The following is a 22,872-nucleotide window of genomic DNA, read 5'->3' as shown; positions in this document are numbered from 1 at the left end:
ACTGTTTTCTAAAAATATATGCAAGTATATTTTACATTAATTTGTATGAAGCAAGCCTTTATAACATATAATAGAGATTTTTATACACCTGCAATTTACAAGTCTTGTAAAAAATAGATTTAACAAATTTCAGCTGAAATAAAAAAAAAAAATCTTTACTATTATTTGTTAGTTGCATGGTGACCAAAAATCTAATATTTCTTTCTGCGAAGAGTTATAATTGTTAGGAAAGCATATCTTCTCATAAAGATAAAAGAGGCACGATTTTTATATCAAAATTGTCATTAGGCATATTCCGCTTCATTTTTCTATTCATTCCCTCGCCAACAAAGTTGGAAGGAGGTTATGATTTCAACCATGTTTGTGTGTTTTTAGTGAACAGCTTCCTGGCCACAATTTTAATCATAGAGTAATGAAACTTGCAGGGATCAACTGTTATGTAAAAAAGCTAAAAAAATTTTAATTTGGGAAGGTCATGGTCAAGCAAAATGTCCAATCCACGTAATCAGCTATAAGTTTGGACATCGTTGTCACAGAGTCTTCAAACTTGGCTCATATTTGAGTGTATGAAAATCCACGCCAATTAATACATGTTAAGGGTAAAGGTCAAGGTCGAGTCCAAGGTCAAATTCAAGCAGAAGGTTGAATTCCGGTCATCAACCATATGACCACAATTTCAATCGTAAAGAAGGGAAACTTCCAGGGAGTTTAAACTGTAGCGTAAGGAGCTGGAAATTATTAAATTTTGAAATGTCAAAGGTCAAGGTCAGGGACGAGGAAAATGTCCATATCACGTAATCAGCCATAACTTTGGACATCTTTGTCACAGAGACTTCAAACTTGCTTCATATTTGAGTGTATAAAAATCCACGCAAATTAATACATATTAAAGACAAAGGTTAAGGTCAAGCAAAAGGTCGAGAAATAAGCGGCTGTGGAGAAGGTCTGCACTCTACAGAGTGCCCCTCTAGTTTAAATTGTGTTTGATATCAGGACAATGATTATCACTAACTGCGTATTCCCTTTCCGTTCAACTCTGTGCATCACACAAAAAACAACCATTTCTTTTCAGGATATATGTTATTTATGTCTACATGAATTTCGTATACATATATAAGAAATTTCATCATTATGGAATGTTCCTAAAATTTAAACGTAGTTTATTTCTTGTGTTGAAAAATCTTTCAGGTAATCTTCCCCTGCCTCTAACGTCAGGCTAAAAGTCCAGGGGCTCCAACAGGGAAAAATATACTGACGCAAAGAGCCTCAGTTAGATTTCACCAGTCGTGTATCATCTACTTCAGCCTTCATAGCCATGTAGGCCTGGGTGTTCCAACTCTTGTAGTGGCTTGTGAAGCCAAGTCAAATGTTTGGTGAACTAAATAAATGTGAATTGAAAGGATCGTAGTGGAAGCACCCATCATTGAATTACTTATACAAATGCCGGTTATATATATATATATATATATATATATATATATATATATATATATATATATATATATATATATATATATATATATATATACGTATATATAGTTTTTTTGACGCCACTAAGACATTGTGTATTCTTTATGTATATATTTATACATGTATAAATATATCTATCTATCTATATATATATATATATATATATATGTATATATATATATATATATATATATATATATATATATATATGTATATATATATACATATATATACATATATATACATATATGTATGTGTATATATGTATATATATATATATATATATATATATATATATATATATTTACATATATAGTATATATGTATATATATATATATATATATATATATATACATATATATATATATATATATATATATATATATATATATATATGTATATATACACATATATATATTCTTTCCATACCTACGGATAGAATAATGGTTGGAAGAACACTTCGAGACAGAAAGAGAACAACATGTAAGACAAAGAAACGGAGTTGGGCAGGACATATAATGAGAATGACAAGATATAGATGGACATTAAGAATAACAGAATGGGTCCCAAAAGATTGTAAAAGAAGCAAGGGAATGATGAGTAGACGATGGATAGACGAACTAAGAAAGTTTTCTGATGTGGACCGGCATAGAAATAACACTAACAGACGCAAATGGAAAAGGACATGCCTGAGCCCATTGTTCAGCAGTGGACTAGTAATGGATGATATATATATATATATATATATATATATATATATATATATATATATATATATGTGTGTGTGTGTGTGTGTGTATATATATATATATATTATATATATAATATATATATATATATATATATATATATATGTATTATAAATTTACTTCAGTTCATGAAGTATTAAAACAGTGGGTCACCTTATTAAGGGAGTGAAAGCTTGTTAGTTTTATGTTTCATTGTCTAATTCGCTTGAGAATGAAAATCAGGACAAGATGGGCTGACAATCTTGAGCGAAGGAAATGTAATGTTTAGGATTTACGAGTTGGGGCCACTTACTAAATCCATATTGTTTTCTGCTGCAGCTTGTCCCTATTATTGTGTGGTCTTTGTAATGCATAAGAGATATGAAGGGAATAATTTAATTGATATACCTGAAGCTGATGAAGACTGATGTGCATATGAATGAATTCAGTGTGATTGAAGTCGAAGCTATCCTAAAAAACTAAAGAGATGGAAAGCCCCGGGATGCGATGGAGTAACTGACGAGATGATACTGGCCGAAAATGAAGCGACTCCCAGACTATTTACAAAATTATTTTGTGGAATGTGGTATGAAGAGGCAAAACCTGATGAATGAGAGTTAGGAGTGTTGGTGAAAATAGCAAAAAAAAAGGAGACCTGACCGATTTCAATAATTGCAGAGGCATAACGGTTACGCCAGTTGTTATGAAAATATACAGTATGCTTATTCTAAAGAGACTGGAGAAAAAGTTTGATGAAAAGCTAAGAGATGAAAAAGCAGGATTTAGAAAAGATAGAAGTTGCACTGACCAAATTTTTATTTTGAGACATGTACAACAATGCGTAGAATATAGAAATTCCCTTTTGATTGCATTTGTGGACTATGGAAAAGCCTTTGATAGTGTGCACCGGCCAGTTTTGTGGAGAAGTCCTGTGTTATTATGGAGTTCCTCATAGATATGTAAATTTGATTAAAATCTGTTCATGAGCATACCAAGGGCAAAGTTAATGATATTAGATTCTTATCAAATGAATTTCCAGTGAACCAAGGTGTACTCCAAGGGAATGTGTTGTTTATCCTCCTCAAGGATTTCGTAAAGCATATAACAATCAGAGATGGTGGAGAAGGATTGGACTGGATTGGTGATAAGAATTTAGAAGACCTAGAGTATGCTGATAATACTATCCTTGTTAACAGAACACTACAGGATTTGCAATGCTTGCTTACCAGAATGCATGAAATATCACACGAGGTTGGGCTGAAGATAAATAGAAGCAGGACAGTGATGATGAGTACGGAGTATGCAATTGAAGATGAAATATCATTGGAAGGTGAAAGGATTAATGAGGTAGAATCATTTAAGTATTTAGTAACTTTGATCTCCATTACAGGGTCTTTAGAGTTACAGTTTAGTGAAAGATGGAAAAAAGCAAATCAGACAATGGCTAGGTTAAGTAAAATTTGGAAATCAAATCGCCTAAAATTACATATAAAAATCAGACTATATATCAGTTTAGTGATATCGGTGTTACTCCATGGAAATGAGTCATGGTATGACAATGAAACAATCTCCAATAGATTTAGTAGATTTGAGAACAAAGCCCTCAGAAGGATATTGGGAGTTGAATGGCAGGGCTGGATTAGAAATGTAACTATAAGAGAGAATACTCGAGTGCCATATGTGGATGATATCATGATGAGGGGTAGATGCAGATGGTTTGGGCATGCTCTTCGCACTCCCCAAGAGAGATTAGTTCATCAAACGTTCAGTTGGGCTCCACAAGGCACTAGAAAAGTTGGAAGACCCATTCCTACTTGGCTGAGGACTATGAAGTGCAAGGGCAGTAGATGATGAATGGAGAAGTATTCAATCAAAAGCCTAAGATATAGAAGACTTCCGAAATCTAACCGAGGCCCTTTGCGTCAGAGGGTTTTGGAGGAGATGATGATGATGTAATAGTTCTTCAGCACATTTTTCCTTTTCCTTATGTCCAGTGCATCTTCCTCGTTCAATCCCAATTCACTATTATCTCTATTCACACAGTCAATCCATCGCAATTTTGGTCAACCTAACCTTTTCCCATATCCATCATCTTTCTTATCGGATGGTCTTCCTCTCGTCTCTTTGTATGTCCTTACCATTTCAATCTACTTTCACCATCTACATTTCAGAAATAAAATTTCATAGGATCGGTCTTTAAATGGTCCAATTATATATAAATATGAAATACTGTCTTTATTCTCAGTTGAGGTTTCGTGTGGTCTAATTTATTACCACATTTTATGTGTTTTATGACCTATCTATAACAAGATATATGAGCTTCACTTATTAAAGCTTTTGTTGATGTAATCATGGTATATTAAAAGAAAACTTTTTTTAATCAATAAAATGAGGACAATAAGTTAGCCAATAGCCAGAGTAACATCGGAATGATATCAATCCCTTAAGATAAACACATCATCAGGAATAGAATATATATATATATATATATATATATATATATATATATATATATATATATATATATACAGTATATATTTACATATATATATTAAGGTTCATGTTTCCCCTTTCCACTATTGTTCTATGAATATTTTTCTTTGCAATAGAAATGGAATCAAAGAGAGATATAAAGATGTTGTTGAATGAGAAAACATTCTATAGCACCATATCATAGGATGTCATGCAATGAGCAGTAAAATTCCGGCAATAAAAGATAAGGCAACAAGCAATTAAAAAGAATCTGTTACTGATACATTATTTATTTAATATAGTCATAATGGAACATTCCGCTCTAGATATGCTAAGTAAATTGAAAGATCAGTATTTTGTATTAAACCTCTTGGGAAAGGCGTACTTTTGTGTTTTTTTTTTTAATATTGTCAAAGGAATACTTATCTCTGTTTATTATATTGACCCTAGTGTAAAGTAAAAATAATTAGTTACAGGAAAGTAGTAATAAACTTGGTTATAAGATGATTTCACAGTAAACTATGAATGACAAATATGGCAGTGTTATCGATAGCTGACACCGATGCAGCTTGATGTAGAGCATAATTCCTCCCAATATCTGGTTATTTGATTTCCTGTCGGTGTCGAGAGGAAATACATTCATTCAGACTTGCAGGATTTGAGTTTGCATTTAAATGCACACGGGTGGAAGTCACAGAATTCCAGGAGATAATTATATTCTGATTGGGTATCAAGTCTATTTGTTCAGGGAATTTAGTATATTTTATTTTGATTGGTTATTCCTTCTCTTGTAGTTTTTTTATTTCCTTTCCTCAATGTGCTATTTTTCCCGGTTTGAGCCCTCGGGCTTATAGCCTCTTGCGTTTCCAATTAGGGTTATAGCTTAGCTTCTAATATATATATATATATGTATATATATATATATATATATATATATATATATATATATATATATATATATATATATATATATATATACACATATATGTGTGTGTGTCTGTGTGTGTATGTGCGTGTATGTGCGTGTGTACGAGTATGTGTATGTTTTTATATGTATGTATGCATAATGTATATTTGTATTTTTGTTTTACAGTCACAATAACCCATTAATTAATTGGTTTGCTTTTTTTTTGGGGGGGGGGGGGGGGTATTGCAGTCACTGGATCCAACCAAAAGTAAATGCAGAAGTTCTTCATTCCTTAGTGGGATTACATCCATGACAGTAAAATAAATGCACGTACTTACGGGAACAATTATATATTAGGTATACATTTTTTACTACTGTGCAATAGAGTGCGCAATTTTTTCACAAATATTGTTGAAAAATACCATGCTTAGTAAAGGAGAGTGTTTGCTCGATCACATGATTTATAATAAATATGGATGAGGGTGCTTTTATTCAGCAAATTTTTTAAAAATTAACATTCATCAGTCTACAATTTGGAGGGATTCACCAATTTTATAACTTAACTAACATCCTCAATATTGAAAAATTTAAATTGTTTTAAGTCATAAACAATGCCAGAAGCACGAAAATTTACAAATTAATAAATTTCGCTTAAGCATAGTGAGAATTCTTCATGAAACTAATTAGATAGCTAGAAATTTAATGCTATAAATAACTCTCCATTGAATGCAAAGTCATGAATGGCATGAATGAAATTTTTCCATTTGTCGATGAGGTTACATATTCCAAGACTGCCACAAAAGCCACTGCAGAGGCAAAACCCTTAAAATCTTTAAAACTCCCGAAAGTAATTTCCTGGGGATCAAATTTTATGGATTTTCCAATAGGAAACACCTGCCCTATTCATCTCCATGATGGAAACTTCCATGATATATGATATATCGAAACCAGCGATGAGAGAGAGAGAGAGAGAGAGAGAGAGAGAGAGAGAGAGAGAGAGAGAGAGAGAGAGAGAGAGAGAGAGAGATATCTACGTTTTTTTCAGAACTTTAGATACCACACAAACTAAAAATCAATGAGATACACAAAAATAGACTAAAGCACATTTTCCATTTGGAAAATACAGGCTGGACAATTATATAAATCAGACACGAAAATCAAAATCATTCGATGCTTAAATGGTAAATTGTAATTTCAGCACCATCAGTTTTATGACGATTGCATCATTGCATTTTACGAAATAGATGGCGATAGAACAGGGAAATGAAGTTTTACATTTTCTGACTAAGAACTAAAGGTATTATTCTACTCAAACATATATACCGAGTTAATCTTAAAAACGCTTTTCCATTCATTAACAAAAAGTAAAATATGATATATTGGCGTATATGTCGATGCATGCTACCTGGACTAAAGAGACATAATTAAATATATATATATATATATATATATATATATATATATATATATATATATATATATATATATATATAAATATATATATATATATATACATATAAGAAATAACCTAAATGAAGGAAAAGAACATATATAAGATAGCAAAATTAAAGTAGTGTAAACATAACTGGTTAGAAAAGACACTAGGAAAATATTATATTCGAATAGAGAGAGAGAGAGAGAGAGAGAGAGAGAGAGAGAGAGAGAGAGAGAGAGAGAGAGAGAGAGATCAAAGAATATTTTTAATTTATTATTATTCTCATTATTATTTAATTAGAATTAATTTCTAAAAATCTTAGCTTTATTGGAACTATTCATTTTGAATTTAAAAACCTAAATATTTTATTGTCAAATGTTGTAATTAGCATTATTTATTCAAATATTTCTATAACTCAGACGATAAAAAGTGAGGTCTAAATCATATCAATTTCATATACAAAATGATAGCTATGCATGTTTAATTCCACATTGGTAAATAGATTTGCTAATCATAAATTATTCGTAAAGATATATGTTTTTGTCACATTTACTGAGGTATTCTCTCTCTCTCTCTCTCTCTCTCTCTCTCTCTCTCTGGTGGATATGCGAGGTGCCTCACACTGAGGGACCTGGGGGAACCCAAACAAAAAATAAGGCAATAAGGGTAAGGCTCTCTCTCTCTCTCTCTCTCTCTCTCTCTCTCTCTCTCTCTCTCTCTCTCTCTCTCTCTCTCTCTCTCTCCTAAAAGCAATTATATTGCTTCATAGATCTACACTAAATGGCTAAACAAGGTCACTTCAATTATCCAAAAGCAATCCTCCCTTTTTTTTAAATTCCCTACAGTTTCGTACGTATTGTATACTTTTACTTGTCGAATCCCGACATATATTGATATCAAAAGATCAAGCACTACTAAATACTTTAATTACAAATACGTAGGTACCGGGCATAAAAAATAGTTATATAATCTCTTCTTCAGAGAGGATTACTTATATAGATCTAATTAGGTCTCTTTAGTCTCATAGCGTGTTAGCCACTGGTCGAAAAACGCTAATAGGTGATTAGAGACAGGAGACTAAATTTCTCTCGGACGATACTTGAGCTCAACAACTTGAATCCGCTTGGTTCGAGACCTTCTTATCACTTTTAATATATATATATATATATATATATATATATATATATATATATATATATCATCATCATCATCATCATCATCTCCTCTCACGCATGTTGATGAAAAGGGCCTCAGTTAGATTTTCCCAGTCATCTCTATCTTGAGCTTTTAAATCAATACTTCTCCATTCTTCATCTCCTACTTAACGCTTCATAGTCCTCAGTCATGTAAGCCTGGTTCTTCCAACTCTTCTAGTGCCTTGTGGAACCTAGTTGAAAGTTTGTTGGACTAATCTCTCTTGGGAAGTGCAAAGAGCATGCCCAAACCATCTCCTTCTACCCCTCACCATGATCTCATCCACATATGGAACTCGGGTAATCTCTCTTTTAATATCATTTCTAATCCTGTCCTGCCATTTAACTCCCAATGTTCTTTTAAAGGCTTTGTTCCTGAATATACAAAATATGTTGGATATTGTTTCAGTGTCATACCACGACCCATGTCCATACAGTAACACCTATCTCACTAAACTGATATATAGCCTGGTTTATTTTATGTAATTTCTTGCGATTTCATTTCCAAATGTTACTTAACCTAGACCAGGGATGGGGAACCCGCAACCTTAAGGCCACATATGGCCTTCTGGACCATCAAGTGCCGCCTTCTACGGCCTTTGATATATATACAGTATGTGTAGTATATTTCTGCTTTGACACTGAATATTGTGTGTTTGAAATAATTTTACTGTATGTACACACATACAAATATGTACACACACACAATAGGAAAGTTGTGTTCAGTGATGCACCTCCCAGAGAATGGAAGCAATTTTTCCTTGAATTCAATGAATCTTAACTTAATACAGCATTAATTATTCTATGAACAATTCTTACACCATGGCCACTCCTTCAATTGATAGCTTTGTCAGCCTCTTATCCTTGTAACCACTAATATAAATTAATGTAGAAAGATTTAGTTTTCTCTCAGTTGGTATAAGAAATCGTTCAAAAAACTCAAAATCAGTTGATCAATCCTTTCATCAGAATATTACAGTTAGGAAGTGAAGAAAATAAAAACATTACCATATATTATATGCATGATTTATCCATATCTTTGTATGTAGAGCATTGAGCACTCTCGGCCTTTCGATTATCGGGAATCGGTTGACCTGTCATGTGGAGAATCCTAGTTTTTGGTTTTCTAAATACGTAAAGGGATGAGATAAGTTCAGACTTCCCCCCTAGAGGTTCTTCAAGGTAGTTATAAAGTTGATATATATATATATATATATATATATATATATATATATATATATATAGATATAGATATATATATATATATATATATATATATATATATATATACATATACATATACATATATATATATATGCAACAGTTCCTCCTTTACTTAAACCAGATGGCTCTGTCACTCTCTGTTCAAAGCAAAAGAAAACCCTTTTGACTGATGTTTTTGACAGTAAACAGAGTAATGAAAAACTTGAACTTACCCATTCCTGCTTTCCTGAGGCTAAACTAACTAGTTATCTTTTCAATCTCGTGAAATTAAAGCACTTTTGATGGACCTTGATGCTTGTGGAGGTGTAGACCCAAATGGTATTTTTCCTTTGTTTTTTATAAAGGCTGCAGATATCTTAGCTCCAAAGTTATCTGTTATTTTGTGCAAGTTAGCAAGAAGAGGAGCTTTTAGCACTTGTTGGAGAATTAGTAATGTTACTTCACTATATAAATGTATTTGTGGTAGCTCAAGTCCGACAGATTACCGCCCAATTTCCATAACTCCCATATTATCTAAAGTTTTTTAACGTCTTTTGCAAAAAACGTCTTGATAGGTTTGTTGAAGGTAATCATCTGTTCCGTAGTTTGCAATTTGGTTTTCGTAAAGGCCAATGCTGTACAGAAATCCCTTGATTGTGGTCAGGAACTTCGTATGATTGGCTTTGATTTTAGTGCTGCCTTTGACCATGTTAATCATGAGGCCTCGTTTTCAAACTTAAACAGTAGGGAGTGGGAGTGTCGTTTCTTAGCATCCTTATTGAATTTTTAAGTAATAGATCGCAAAGAGTTTTTGTTGATGGACACCATAGTGAGTGTAGGAGTGTGATATTTGGTGTTCCTCAAGGTAGTGTGCTTGGCCCTTTACTTTTCATACTATATACACATGGCATGTGCTGTGGTCTAGAAAACAAGCTTGTTACATATGCATATGATGCTATTCTCATTAGATCAATTCCATTTCCTGAATGTAGATCTGGGGTTGCTAAATCCTTTAATAGAGATCTAGCTAAAATTAGTGCATGGTGCAAATTATGGGGTATGAAGTTGAATCCTAACAAAACTCAAAGTATTATTGTAAGTGGGCCAAGGACCCTGGCTCCTCAACATCCTATTCTCAGGATTGATAATGTTTCTTTAACTTTGTATGATTCTTTCAAAATTTTAGGTTTGATTCTCGGCAGCAAATTTACTTTTGAGAAACACATTAGGTCTGTGTCTTCTTCAATTGCACAAAAAAATTGCTTATTGAGAAAGTCTTTCAAGATTTTCGGTGATCAATCTATTCTGAAGAAGTGTTTTAATTCTTTCACTTTACCTTGTTTCGAATATTGTTATTCTGTTTGGTATTCAGCTGCTGATTCTTATCTTAATTTGTTGGGCAAGAACTTACGGTCTATTAAATTTCTTATTCCTGATCTAGATACTAATCTCTGGCACCGTCGTTCAATTAGTTCATTATCCATGTTGCATAAGATTTTTTATAATTCTGACCATCCTTTGCATTCAGATCTTCCCGGATAGTCCCATCCTGTTCGTAATACTAGGTATGCAGTTGATTCTAATAGTTCTCCATCATGAGGCTCAATACCACACAGTATTTTAGAAGTTTTATTCCAGCTGTGACCAAGTTGTGGTATGATCTTCCTAAAAGGGTAGTTGAATCAGTAGAACTTCAAAAGTTTAAACTCGCAGCAAATGTTTTTGTGTTGAAGAGGCTTACATATGTCCTTTTATAGTTTATATATCAAATATCTGTTTTAATGTAAATTTTTCAAAAATATTTTATTTTAATCTTTCATTACTTCCTATATCGTTTTACTGGCCACACAGTACTACATTGGAACCTTCTCTCTGGTTACGGTTCACTTTCCGTTTGTCTACACATACACCGAAGAGTCTAACCTACTTTCTACTGATTCTCCTCCGTCCTCATACACATGACAACACTGAGATTACCAAACAATTCTTTTTCACCCAAGGGGTTAACAACAAAGCTGTAATTGTTCAGTGCTTTTTAAATCTTTTATTTATTTCCTTATTTCCTTTCTTCACTGGACTATTTTTCCCTGTTGGACCCCATAGGCTTATAACATCGTGTTTTTCCAACTAGGGTTGTAGCTTAGCTAGTAATATGTATATTCTTTTTCTTCTTCTGCTTTGTCTACATCTTTTCCCACTTTTATGTGGGGTCGATGTTTCTGGTCAGCTTTCTCCATCTACCTCTGTCCCACACCTCATCACTGGTTAATCCCTTTGATCGAAGGTCATCCTTGATTAAGGCCTCCCACCTTCGCTTTGGTCTCCCTCTTCCTCTCGTTCCCTGTATATATATATATATATATATATATATATATATATATATATATATATATATATATATATATATATATATAGGTGTGTGTGTGTGCGTATGTATGTACGTATGTATGTGTATATATATATATATATATATATATATATATATATATATATACATATGTGTATATATATACACACACCTATGTCATCATCATCATCAGCCGTTATTCGTTCACTGCTGGACAAAGGCGTCAGACATGTCCTTCCACTCATATCTGTTCATGGTCTTTCTTTGCCAGTCTATACCCACAAATTTTCTTAGCTCATCAATCCATCATCTTCTCCTTTCCCTGCTTTATTTGAAATCTTTAGTGACCTATTATGTTATTCTTAATGCCCATCTATTATCTGTTATTTACATTAGATGTTCTGCTTATGTCCATTTTTCAGAGAAAGTTTCATTGTACTTCTCAATCCTATGCTTATTCTTCTATTGATTCGGTCTCTTGTCGTGGAGAAATACTTACTTTCTGTCTTAAGTATGAATACTTATTAACAATCTCTAGTTTCGTCTATAACCCCTATTTTTTTTTTTTTCATTAAACATCATTTTAGATTTACTCGTATTTAATTCCAGTCCAACATTTCTGCTTTCTCTATTGAGATTTTCTATCATCTCTCGTAATTCTTCCCATGATTTACGAAACAGAACTATGTCATCTGCAAATCTGAAGTTGTTAAGGTGTCCCCCTAATTGTTAATTCCTTCATTTTCCCGATCTAAATTTTTAAACTCTCTTCTTGGCATGACGTAAATAACTGTCTAACTCTTTTCTTAATCGAATTTTTATGACTCCTCGTGTAGTTTTAGAATTGCTGTACTTCCTATTTAGATATTGTCACGTGTTCTAACAAAGCTTCATATGTTCTTTGTCTTTGAAGTACTTTCATTACTGATGAAGTTTTGACAGAATCAAAATATATATTATAGTCCATAAAAGCCATATATAGCGGTATGTAATATTCTGCGGATTTTTCCATTTGCTGGTTAATTGCATGGATATGGTTAGTTGTTGAATGGCCACTTCTAAATCCTGCTTGCTCACTTAATTGATTAAAGTCTAGCTGTCTTTCTTTTCGGTTAATAAGATCTTTTAATATATCATATATTACTGAGAGTAAACTTATTGGGCAGTAATTTTTTGGGACTCTTGTTTCTACCTTTTTGTGAATTAGCCTAAGGATGAAGCTTTCCTTCTTCGATTATTAAATCAATTGTTAGGCAAATCTTCTCTTGTTGCTCTGCTTCTTCATGGCTTTTAATACTTTTTTTTTTTTTACTTCTATTACGTTTGGTATTGGCTTAGGTATCTCATTATCTCTTAGGAAAGTTATTTCGTATATCACTATGTTATAATATTGTATAGAAATATTTATCTTTATAATCTAATCTTTTTTGTTCATATTTTTTATTTTCATCAATTAAAGCAAACTTCTGTTTGCTGTCTGTTCTCTGTTCTGTTTTTTTTTCTATATATATATATATATATATATATATATATATATATATATGTGTATATATATATATGTATATATATATATATATATATATATATATATATATATATATATATATATATATATATATATATATATATATAAACCACTAAATGAAAAGCAAAATATACACTAACCCGGTTAGAACGTTTTCAAGAGAACTAGTTGATACCAGTAGAGATTTACAGTTATAATCTTGTTACAAATATTACTATCGTACCAACTTCCTTTTCGATAAGTTCTGACAAGCTCTTTATTTTTTATCACTTGGAATGAATTCCTGGTGGAAATGAACTCCAGTTATTCCAGTTCATTTTGATGTAATTTTGAGCTAATTTCAACATGAACCATATTCCTAATCTTTTATGCATTGACTATAAGGATTAACAGAGGCAGATTAAAATTTCTCTGCATATTAAAAACAATAAATGTTTCGCAACCAACTTTGGAAGTTGTAATAGCTAAAAGTCTTGTGTTGTTTTTAAAACATTTTAGTTTTGGGATATTTTGGACAATTATTATGAAGTAACACACTTCTGAGAAAACATGCTAAAAGTTGATAGTAAATGCCCTCATTTGTCATTTGTTTTGTCAGTGTTTCACATACGCCTTTAGCACATTTGCTAAACTTATTCAATCTGCAATTAGAGAGATGAGTTGAGTCTTAATCTGACTGCTTCAGAGTTGCTTCACCTTTTAGTAAGAAAGTGTTTCCTTTGGTTAACGCAAAACAGTTGAAGAAACAGATCTAAAAACAAAGCACATTATAAAATGGATAAATATCTGCTTTATCAGTTAAAGTAACTATAACATTTTTATACTGTATATAAAGTATACAATTTGCACAAATGATTTATACTGATTTGAAGACCATTGTTGGTATTTGTTTAAATGTAATTATTATAGATATTGGCAGCGACAAAAATGTGTGATGCATAGTATTTACCATCATAAATCATTCAACATGTGTTAGTGAAACTTTATTTAAAAGAAAAAAAAAACATTTGATATTTTATTTTGTTCCCTAGCCTACAGCTTTTAAAGGCCGTAGAAAAACTCTAGTCCCAAAGAAGATTTACTACTTCTCTCCGGGTAATTAAGGGAGATATATGACCCAAAGATGTATCAGTAGTTTAGAACTTTACCCCCATTCTTTCTGTAGTTAATAAGTTATAAGCGTAGTAAGAATTATGATATTAATATTAAATAACCAGTTATTTTATGAAAGCCAAAAAAAAAGTTATAGCCACTTTGTCTAGCAGATTCCCTAAGAAATATTATGAAAGTTGGAGTAGGATCATGTTGTAACTTAATCTTTGAAAATTATATGAATAATGATGAGCAATAAATATTCGACATTTCTTGTATGATAATAATCACTTCATTTCATGAAAAAAATATTTACCATTGATTTTAAGGGAACATTTTCGTTTTGTCACATAAAGTAAAAATTATTAACTATAATTTGAATAAATTAGTTCACGTTGAAATATTTTTCTCCACTGATAATGGCCAACGTTACATAAATTTTAATTCTGTAGCCACTACCTCTTTCTAGGAATAAGGGAAAAGTTTTGCGATTGAAATATATATATATATATATATATATATATATATATATATATATATATATATATATATATATATATATATGACGATCTATCGCTGAGGCATGCGATGTATATATGTCACTATGCTGGAGGAAGGATCAGAAAAACGAAATTTTTGGACAAGCGCTTTCGTATTTTCATACCCCTTCAGGTCCAATTGATACAGAAAGTTATGAACAGGATCAAAGTCACCTCTGCGACAGCAGTAAAAAAAAAAATACAATAACATAAAAATTAGTAAACTACTAGTTTAAAAATTATAGCTAGTTTAAAAATCAGTGAGTTTAAAAATTACAGCTAGTTTAAAAATGACAATTGTTGTTTATATGTAGTTCATCTAGTTTATACATTCCTGGGCTATTGTTGATCAATTCTACACGGTTTTCCTTTATGATACATGATTCTATGATATTGCGTTTTGTTATGTCCTTACAATATGAAATTTCTTTTGTCCCTTTCCAATTAATGGTGTGATTACAGTTATTCATATGCTGAAACAAACTACTTGTTTGGTTTCCTGTTCGAACATTACATCTGTGTTGTTTAGCTCTTTTAACGATGACATGCCCTCATTTCTCAAAATAAGAATATTTCTAAAGTCCCTCCTATACACAGCTATACCAAGAAGACATAAAAGTCAGTCGATTCCTAATTAATATTCTTACAGCATTACTGCTTGTGAGGAAATTTATATTTGTGCACGAAAATAAATGAATAGAAAGTTAATTGATGCGTATGTTTTCATTATATTTATTCTAAGTATTGCTGCCAAGCATGCAGGGATGGTATTATATTGCAAAACGTTTCATATAAAATTTGTAATAGATGATGATGATGTACAAGACATTTCATATTTTCACATGGCGACAGGAAAGACTAGTAATTATTAAGAATTTGGTATTTTCAATTGCCCTACTCTTGGTACCATCAAACTGTCTTTCCTGCCGTCCAGTCTTTAAAGATGGATAGTTTGCTAACTCCTCCTCCTTCCATATGCTTTACTCGAGCGAAAACGCCGACGAGGAGGCAGGCAGCCCGGCCGTCCGACAGTGTCAGAGACAGAGACACAGAGACCTCACTCACCTGGAAAGGTTTCCACATTTTTTTTTTTGTCCGACATGCCTTTCTTAGGCTAAAGGCTATTATTGGGATCCCTGGTCTACGTCACCCTCTTGTGAAAATCTGCCAAAATCCATCTGCAACGCCTTTGTGCATGGTTCGACAATGGTGAGTACCAAGAATATATAGGGCTTATTTTTAAGGTTATCATTGCGAACTCTCATTGCCTTGTGTTGCCTATTTCAAGTTTTTCCTGTCTGTCATTTTTAACCTTATGAAGATTAGTAATAGATTTTTGTGGTCAATGTTTTATATATCGTATTCTCTTGTCCTTTCAGGTGATTTAGCTCTCGGACTTGTAACTCTAGCTTATCTATAAATTCACGTTCTTAACACTTGGGTAAGAGAATCTTCAAATACATTGTTTCGAATGGTTATATTTATGACGAATTGTCTCCCATATTACGACCGAGCAAATTTATATTAGGTTTACCGTTCATTTCAGGATGGTGTTCGGTTTCGATGTATCGGCCCTTTTATTTCCTTCCTGATACTAATGTAAACCTCAGTTGCTCAATTGTAAGGTAATTTTAAGTGGGTTATTATTCCGATGGGTATATTCTTCTATATAAATGACCATGACTTTTAGATACTAATCTTCTGAATATATCTTTACAGACAGCGAGCGAAGCAGAACGAAGGAAACGCCCTACGATTTACGTGAATTGCCTTGTTCTCCAATCAACTGTTTGTAACTCCGTTATCAACAGTTTGTAACTCCGTTACTACGTTATTTTAAAGGCTTATTTATGTAATAAATATCATATTTAATTACATTTTTCCTTCCAACCTTTATTTCAAACCACAGAATTTTATGGTGTTCTGCTTATGGCGCCCAACGTGGGGCAACACAATGAAAGGTGCTTAATGATGGTGCAGATGATCCAGTAGAGAATTGACCACGACCGGGGCTCCCAGTAGTCTCATATTTCTATTTGCAGGACTTTGACATTTTCCTTTCCAGGATATTAACATTTCATTTAAATAAATATATTTTTCCTTTTCAGAAAGTTAACATTTTATTATTTTGCATTTGTTATACGTTTGTTATAATGACATTTTCCTTTCCAGGATATTAACATTTCATTTAAATAAATATATTTTTCCTTTTCAGAAAGTTAACATTTTATTTCTTTGCATTTGTTATACTTTTGTTATAATGGCTAACTTACAGGTACTGATTGGACAACGAAAAGTCATTCGGAGAAAAGTCACCGAACAATTCAATAGGTCTGACACCTATTCTGCCCTTACACAAGAAGAAAAGTTAGCTATTAAAGGTCTTCTTGTTAATTATAGAAACAAGCTGTCAGAGCTAGATGATCATATCCTCTTGAAGAAATTTCCTGACGTATCTGATGAAGCAGAGTTAGAGCCAGAATTAACAAGTTGCCAGGATTATTTAGATAAAATTGAGTATTGTTTACCATTACTTGAGATTTCCAGGGGTAATAGTGGTTCTAATATTCCCGACGTGGCCCGCAGTTTACTGAAACAGCCAACAGCTCCTCTTCCTAAGTTTACAAGTAAAGAAGGAGAAGATTTATTGAAATTTATAGCAGAGTTTGAGGCTACAACTAATGTATTTCAGTATCCTGATAGAGATTTACTTTTATTGCTGAAGCAACAGATAGACGGTCGAGCAAAGACTTTATTTTGTTCTCTGGAAGCTGACAAACAGCGTTATGTAGATGCCAAAGAATTATTGATTTCCGCCTTTGCTTCTAAGGAGGTTTGTAAAATCAATGCAATTAGGAAAATTACGGAGTTAAGTCTAAGAGAGGGTGATGACCCCTTCACATTTATTTCCATCCTCCGATCAGTATGTGAAGCAGTCAAGACTTTAACATTGGAGCGGATGAATTTGTCAGATATTTTGCTTGGCATGGCCTAAATGGTCGTTTTCAGCGTCATCTTATTAATATTACAGGGAAGACTCATCCTTCCTTAAATGACATTTCACATTTCTTTGCAGCTTGCGAAAGGTACGAAAGTGACGGGAAAGGTGTTGAAAGCTTGAAATGTAAAGCTTCACGTGTCAAAACATTAACACTCCCTCTTCGTAAAGAGAGAACTACCAGCATGGCTGCGGAAGCAGTAACATATGATAAAGACAGGTCTTCGCCTCAATGTTCCTTGTGTTCTACGGTTGGAAATGCTGATAAATTTCATTTTATTCATAAGTGCCCTAATTTTCTTTCTCCTACAGATAAAGTGCATATTTTAAAATCTAAAAATGGATGTGTAAAATGCGGCCAGTTTAATCATGTTTCCGGTAAGTGTCGTTTTAAATTCAAGAGACGCTGTTCAAATTGTAACAGCTGGCATATGACTTACCTGTGTGATAGGAGTCTGTCACCAGGCAATAACTCTAATAATATTAATAACTGCAAATCCAAGGTGGAAACTTCTCCTCAAATAAGCAGCGGTGTTGCCGTCCTTCCTACTTGTCATGGTGATTCTATTTTACCCACCTTTTCATTTAAAGTTGGGGGAACTGTTTACAGAGGACTGAAGGACAGTGGTTCACAGAGCACGTTTGTCACTAAGAAATTGGTGGAGGAGAATAATCTTAAAATCATTAACTCTAAAGTAAAGCTAACAGTTAATGGGTTTAATGGTAACAAGGAGTATTTTACTGAAATTGTTGAAGTTCCTGTTACGATCGGAGATAAATCCTTTATAATTTATTGCTTGGTTGTACCAAACATTAATGTAGCATTGAAATTACCTCTGCTTGGTAGATTAGTTGATAAATTTCAGGCACAAGGTGTTAAATTAGCTGATCAATTCCTTAATAAATTTTCTCATGAAATTGATAATGTTCAGCTCATTTTAGGTACAGACTTCGCTTATTGTATTGCAGGTACAGATACAGTTTTTGGAGGAATAAATTCATCGATGTATACCGAGTGTCATGCAGGTATTTTGCTGTCTGGTAGCATTGATTTAATGATTAAGAATATTGACAATTTAGCTGATACGAGAGTGCAAACATCGGTTGTTAGTAACCCATTTGAGTATAGTTCTTCTATTCATATCCAGAGTAGTTCCTTTTTGCTGAACTCTAAAGTTGATATTTTTGTCGATGATGACGTTAATAATAACTTTGAGGTAAACTGTTCATTTTCTGTAATAAATGAAAGAGGTATGCTTATGGAGAAACCACTGCAACAGGCCACTGATCAACTTCTAGAGTCTGAATGTAATTATTATTTAAATTACGATCAGAATTTCTACAATGATGAAAGTATTGAACTTAACAACCAGTTGCAAACTTCTTGCTTTTTTTCAGGACCAAATTTAAGTATAAATGAAGTTCCAGAATTGTCAACTACCATACCAGCATTTGAGATGCCCACTGAGGTTCAAGCAACTCCTTCCACAGCTCAGGTTATTGAAGTTGCTAACAATCTTATTGATATTAATAATTATTCCAATTTCAGGAAACTTGTATTGATTTTTCGCAGAATTTTCATAGTGGTGCACAAGTGGAAGCTGAAAGCGAAAATTGCTTGCTCACCAGTCGCTAATTACTTTGCCCAGGCTATAAATTACTTGTTAAACAATGAACAAAGGAAGCATTATCCTGAGGTATATTCTTACCTACAGCATGGTCTTAATTCCAGAAAAGACATTCCTCCTATTATAACGCAACTTAATGTATTTTTAGATTCACAGGGTCTTCTGAGAGTTAAGAGTAAATTCAAAAAATGGAATTATGGCTTAAGTGGAAATTACCCTTTATTATTGCACCCAGACAGTCATTTGACCAAACTAATTATTTGGGATGCACACCTCAAATTATTACATTCAGGATGTTATTCTGTATTAACAGAGCTCAGAAAGCATTATTACATCCCTAAACATTTCTCAGTTGTGAAAAAGGCTCTTAAACAGTGTGTTCATTGTCGTAGGTTTAATAATCGTTACATAAGGTTAAATCAGAACTTTTACAGAGACTTCAGAGCAGATCCTCCTACGGTTCCTTTTTCTAACATATTTATGGATTATCTAGGACCCTTCAATACGAAGGATGGAAAAGAGACCCGTAAGGTTTGGTTACTATGTATCACCTGTACTTGGTCTAGGGCAGTTAACCTCAAAATTTGCAGGAGTTTGAATGTTGCAGAATTTTTAAGAGCATTTCAGCTACACTGCTTTGAGTACGGGATTCCTCAACTTTGTATTAGTGATCTTGGGACTCAGTTGGTGGCAGGAGGTAATGCCATAACTTCCTTCATTAGTGACCCTCAGACGCAATTATATTTTGAGGAAAATAATGTAAAACCCCTCTCCTTTCAGCAATATTTCAAAGGCTGCAGTGAATTGGGATCATTAGTAGAAGTCTGTGTAAAAATGGTCAAAAGATTAATGTTTGGAGCAATTAAGAATTTTATATTGACGTATGTAGACTTTGAATTTCTTGTCTGTAATATTGTGCATCTCATTAATCGACGACCTATAGCCTTCAAAGAAGCTGTTCGTGCTGAGACTGACAGTGTGCCCGAACCAATAACGCCGGAACAGCTCGTGCGAGGCTATGAATTGACTTCTCTAAACCTTATCCCTAATCTTCAACCTCTTTCAGTTGAAGATCCAGAATTTGACCCTGATAATCAAGCTATTTCTCAGAATTACGTAAAGTTGTGTAAAATTAGGCAGACTTTAATAGAGACCTATCATAATGAATTTCTAGGTACTCTGATTCAGCAAGCAGTTGACAGGAAGGGGCGGTATCGACCCGTTACTCATAAATTACTGAAGGTTGGCGATGTTGTATTAATTAAGGAGGAACATACCAAAAGGAATTATTATCCTCTAGGCATAATTTTGGAAGTTTTTAAGAATGATTTGGGTGAAGTTACCCATGCTGTTATTAAGAAGGGAAAAACAGGCCAGACATCAAGGTTGCATGTAAATAATATTATTCCAATACTAGAAAACACAGGAAGTACCAATTCAGCTACTCCTGATGTTTGTAATTCTGTTACTTCGTCCTTAAGGCCCAAAAGAAAGGCTGCTATATTAAGCCAAGAAAGGACAAGACAGATGCTTTAATCTTTATTCAGTATTTGTATTTTCTTGTATTTAATTTAATTATTTTTACATTTCTTAAATGTATTTTTTCTTACAATTGTCCTGTTATATATGTTTCAGGATGGAATTTTTTCATTTCTGAAAAAATCCCATCTTCGCCCCTGGACTGTACAAGACATTTCATATTTTCACATGGCGACAGGAAAGACTAGTAATTATTAAGAATTTGGTATTTTCAATTGCCCTACTCTTGGTACCATCAAACTGTCTTTCCTGCCGTCCAGTCTTTAAAGATGGATAGTTTGCTAACTCCTCCTCCTTCCATATGCTTTACTCGAGCGAAAACGCCGACGAGGAGGCAGGCAGCCCGGCCGTCCGACAGTGTCAGAGACAGAGACACAGAGACCTCACTCACCTGGAAAGGTTTCCACATTTTTTTTTTTTGTCCGACATGCCTTTCTTAGGCTAAAGGCTATTATTGGGATCCCTGGTCTACGTCACCCTCTTGTGAAAATCTGCCAAAATCCATCTGCAACGCCTTTGTGCATGGTTCGACAATGGTGAGTACCAAGAATATATAGGGCTTATTTTTAAGGTTATCATTGCGAACTCTCATTGCCTTGTGTTGCCTATTTCAAGTTTTTCCTGTCTGTCATTTTTAACCTTATGAAGATTAGTAATAGATTTTTGTGGTCAATGTTTTATATATCGTATTCTCTTGTCCTTTCAGGTGATTTAGCTCTCGGACTAGTAACTCTAGCTTATTTATAAATTCACGTTCTTAACACTTGGGTAAGAGAATCTTCAAATAAATTGTTTCGAATGGTTATATTTATGACGAATTGTCTCCCATATTACGACCGAGCAAATTTATATTAGGTTTACCGTTCATTTCAGGATGGTGTTCGGTTTCGATGTATCGGCCCTTTTATTTCCTTCCTGATACTAATGTAAACCTCAGTTGCTCAATTGTAAGGTAATTTTAAGTGGGTTATTATTCCGATGGGTATATTCTTCTATATAAATGACCATGACTTTTAGATACTAATCTTCCTGAATATATCTTTACAGACAGCGAGCGAAGCAGAACGAAGGAAACGCCCTACGATTTACGTGAATTGCCTTGTTCTCCAATCAACTGTTTGTAACTCAGTTATCAACAGTTTGTAACTCCGTTACTACGTTATTTTAAAGGCTTATTTATGTAATAAATATCATATTTAATTACGTTTTTCCTTCCAACCTTTATTTCAAACCACAGAATTTTATGGTGTTCTGCTTAGATGATATTGTTATCACTATGTTGCTATGAATGTGTTAAATAGAGAAAGTAATTAGTATGGAAATGAAGCTAACTTACAAGTAAATCACTATTCATACCATACACACACACACACATATATATATATATATATATATATATGTATATATATATATTTGGATATATTTAAGTATATATATATATATATATATATATATATATACATGTTTGTGTTTATATACAGTACATACATACATATATATATATATATATATATATATATATATATATATATATATATATACATGTTTGTGTTTATATACAGTACATACATACATATATATATATATATATATATATATATATATATATATATATATATATATACATGTTTGTGTTTATATACAGTTCATATATATATATATATATATATATATATATATATATATATATATATATATATATATATGTATATATATATATATATGCTTATATATATGTATGTGTATATATACATATGTATATGTATATATATACATTTGTATATATATATATATA

General features: G+C 32.7%; 1 protein-coding gene across 6 annotated transcripts; it reads left to right on the top strand.

Moving 5' to 3' along the window:
* Nucleotides 1-17,976: 17,976 nt before the first annotated feature.
* LOC137640112 (uncharacterized) lies at nt 17,977-22,239 on the top strand. Of its 6 annotated transcripts, XM_068372583.1 has the most exons (4): nt 17,977-21,613; nt 21,784-21,845; nt 21,951-22,029; nt 22,125-22,203. In XM_068372583.1, the coding sequence occupies exon 1, from the start codon at nt 18,096-18,098 to the stop codon at nt 21,072-21,074; it is 2,979 nt and encodes a 992-aa protein (XP_068228684.1). In that variant the 5' UTR covers nt 17,977-18,095; the 3' UTR covers nt 21,075-21,613; nt 21,784-21,845; nt 21,951-22,029; nt 22,125-22,203. The 6 variants fall into 6 exon arrangements, with proteins under 6 accessions (XP_068228684.1, XP_068228685.1, XP_068228682.1 ...); XM_068372584.1 differs by lacking the exon at nt 21,784-21,845; XM_068372581.1 differs by having other exon boundaries at nt 17,977-21,845.
* Nucleotides 22,240-22,872: the final 633 nt, after the last annotated feature.

Source organism: Palaemon carinicauda, chromosome 4 (genome assembly GCF_036898095.1).
Source record: "Palaemon carinicauda isolate YSFRI2023 chromosome 4, ASM3689809v2, whole genome shotgun sequence".
Lineage (NCBI taxonomy): Eukaryota > Metazoa > Arthropoda > Malacostraca > Decapoda > Palaemonidae > Palaemon > Palaemon carinicauda.
The sequence above is the reverse complement of the archived record's forward strand: the minus strand, read 5'-3'. Positions and strand labels throughout refer to the sequence as shown.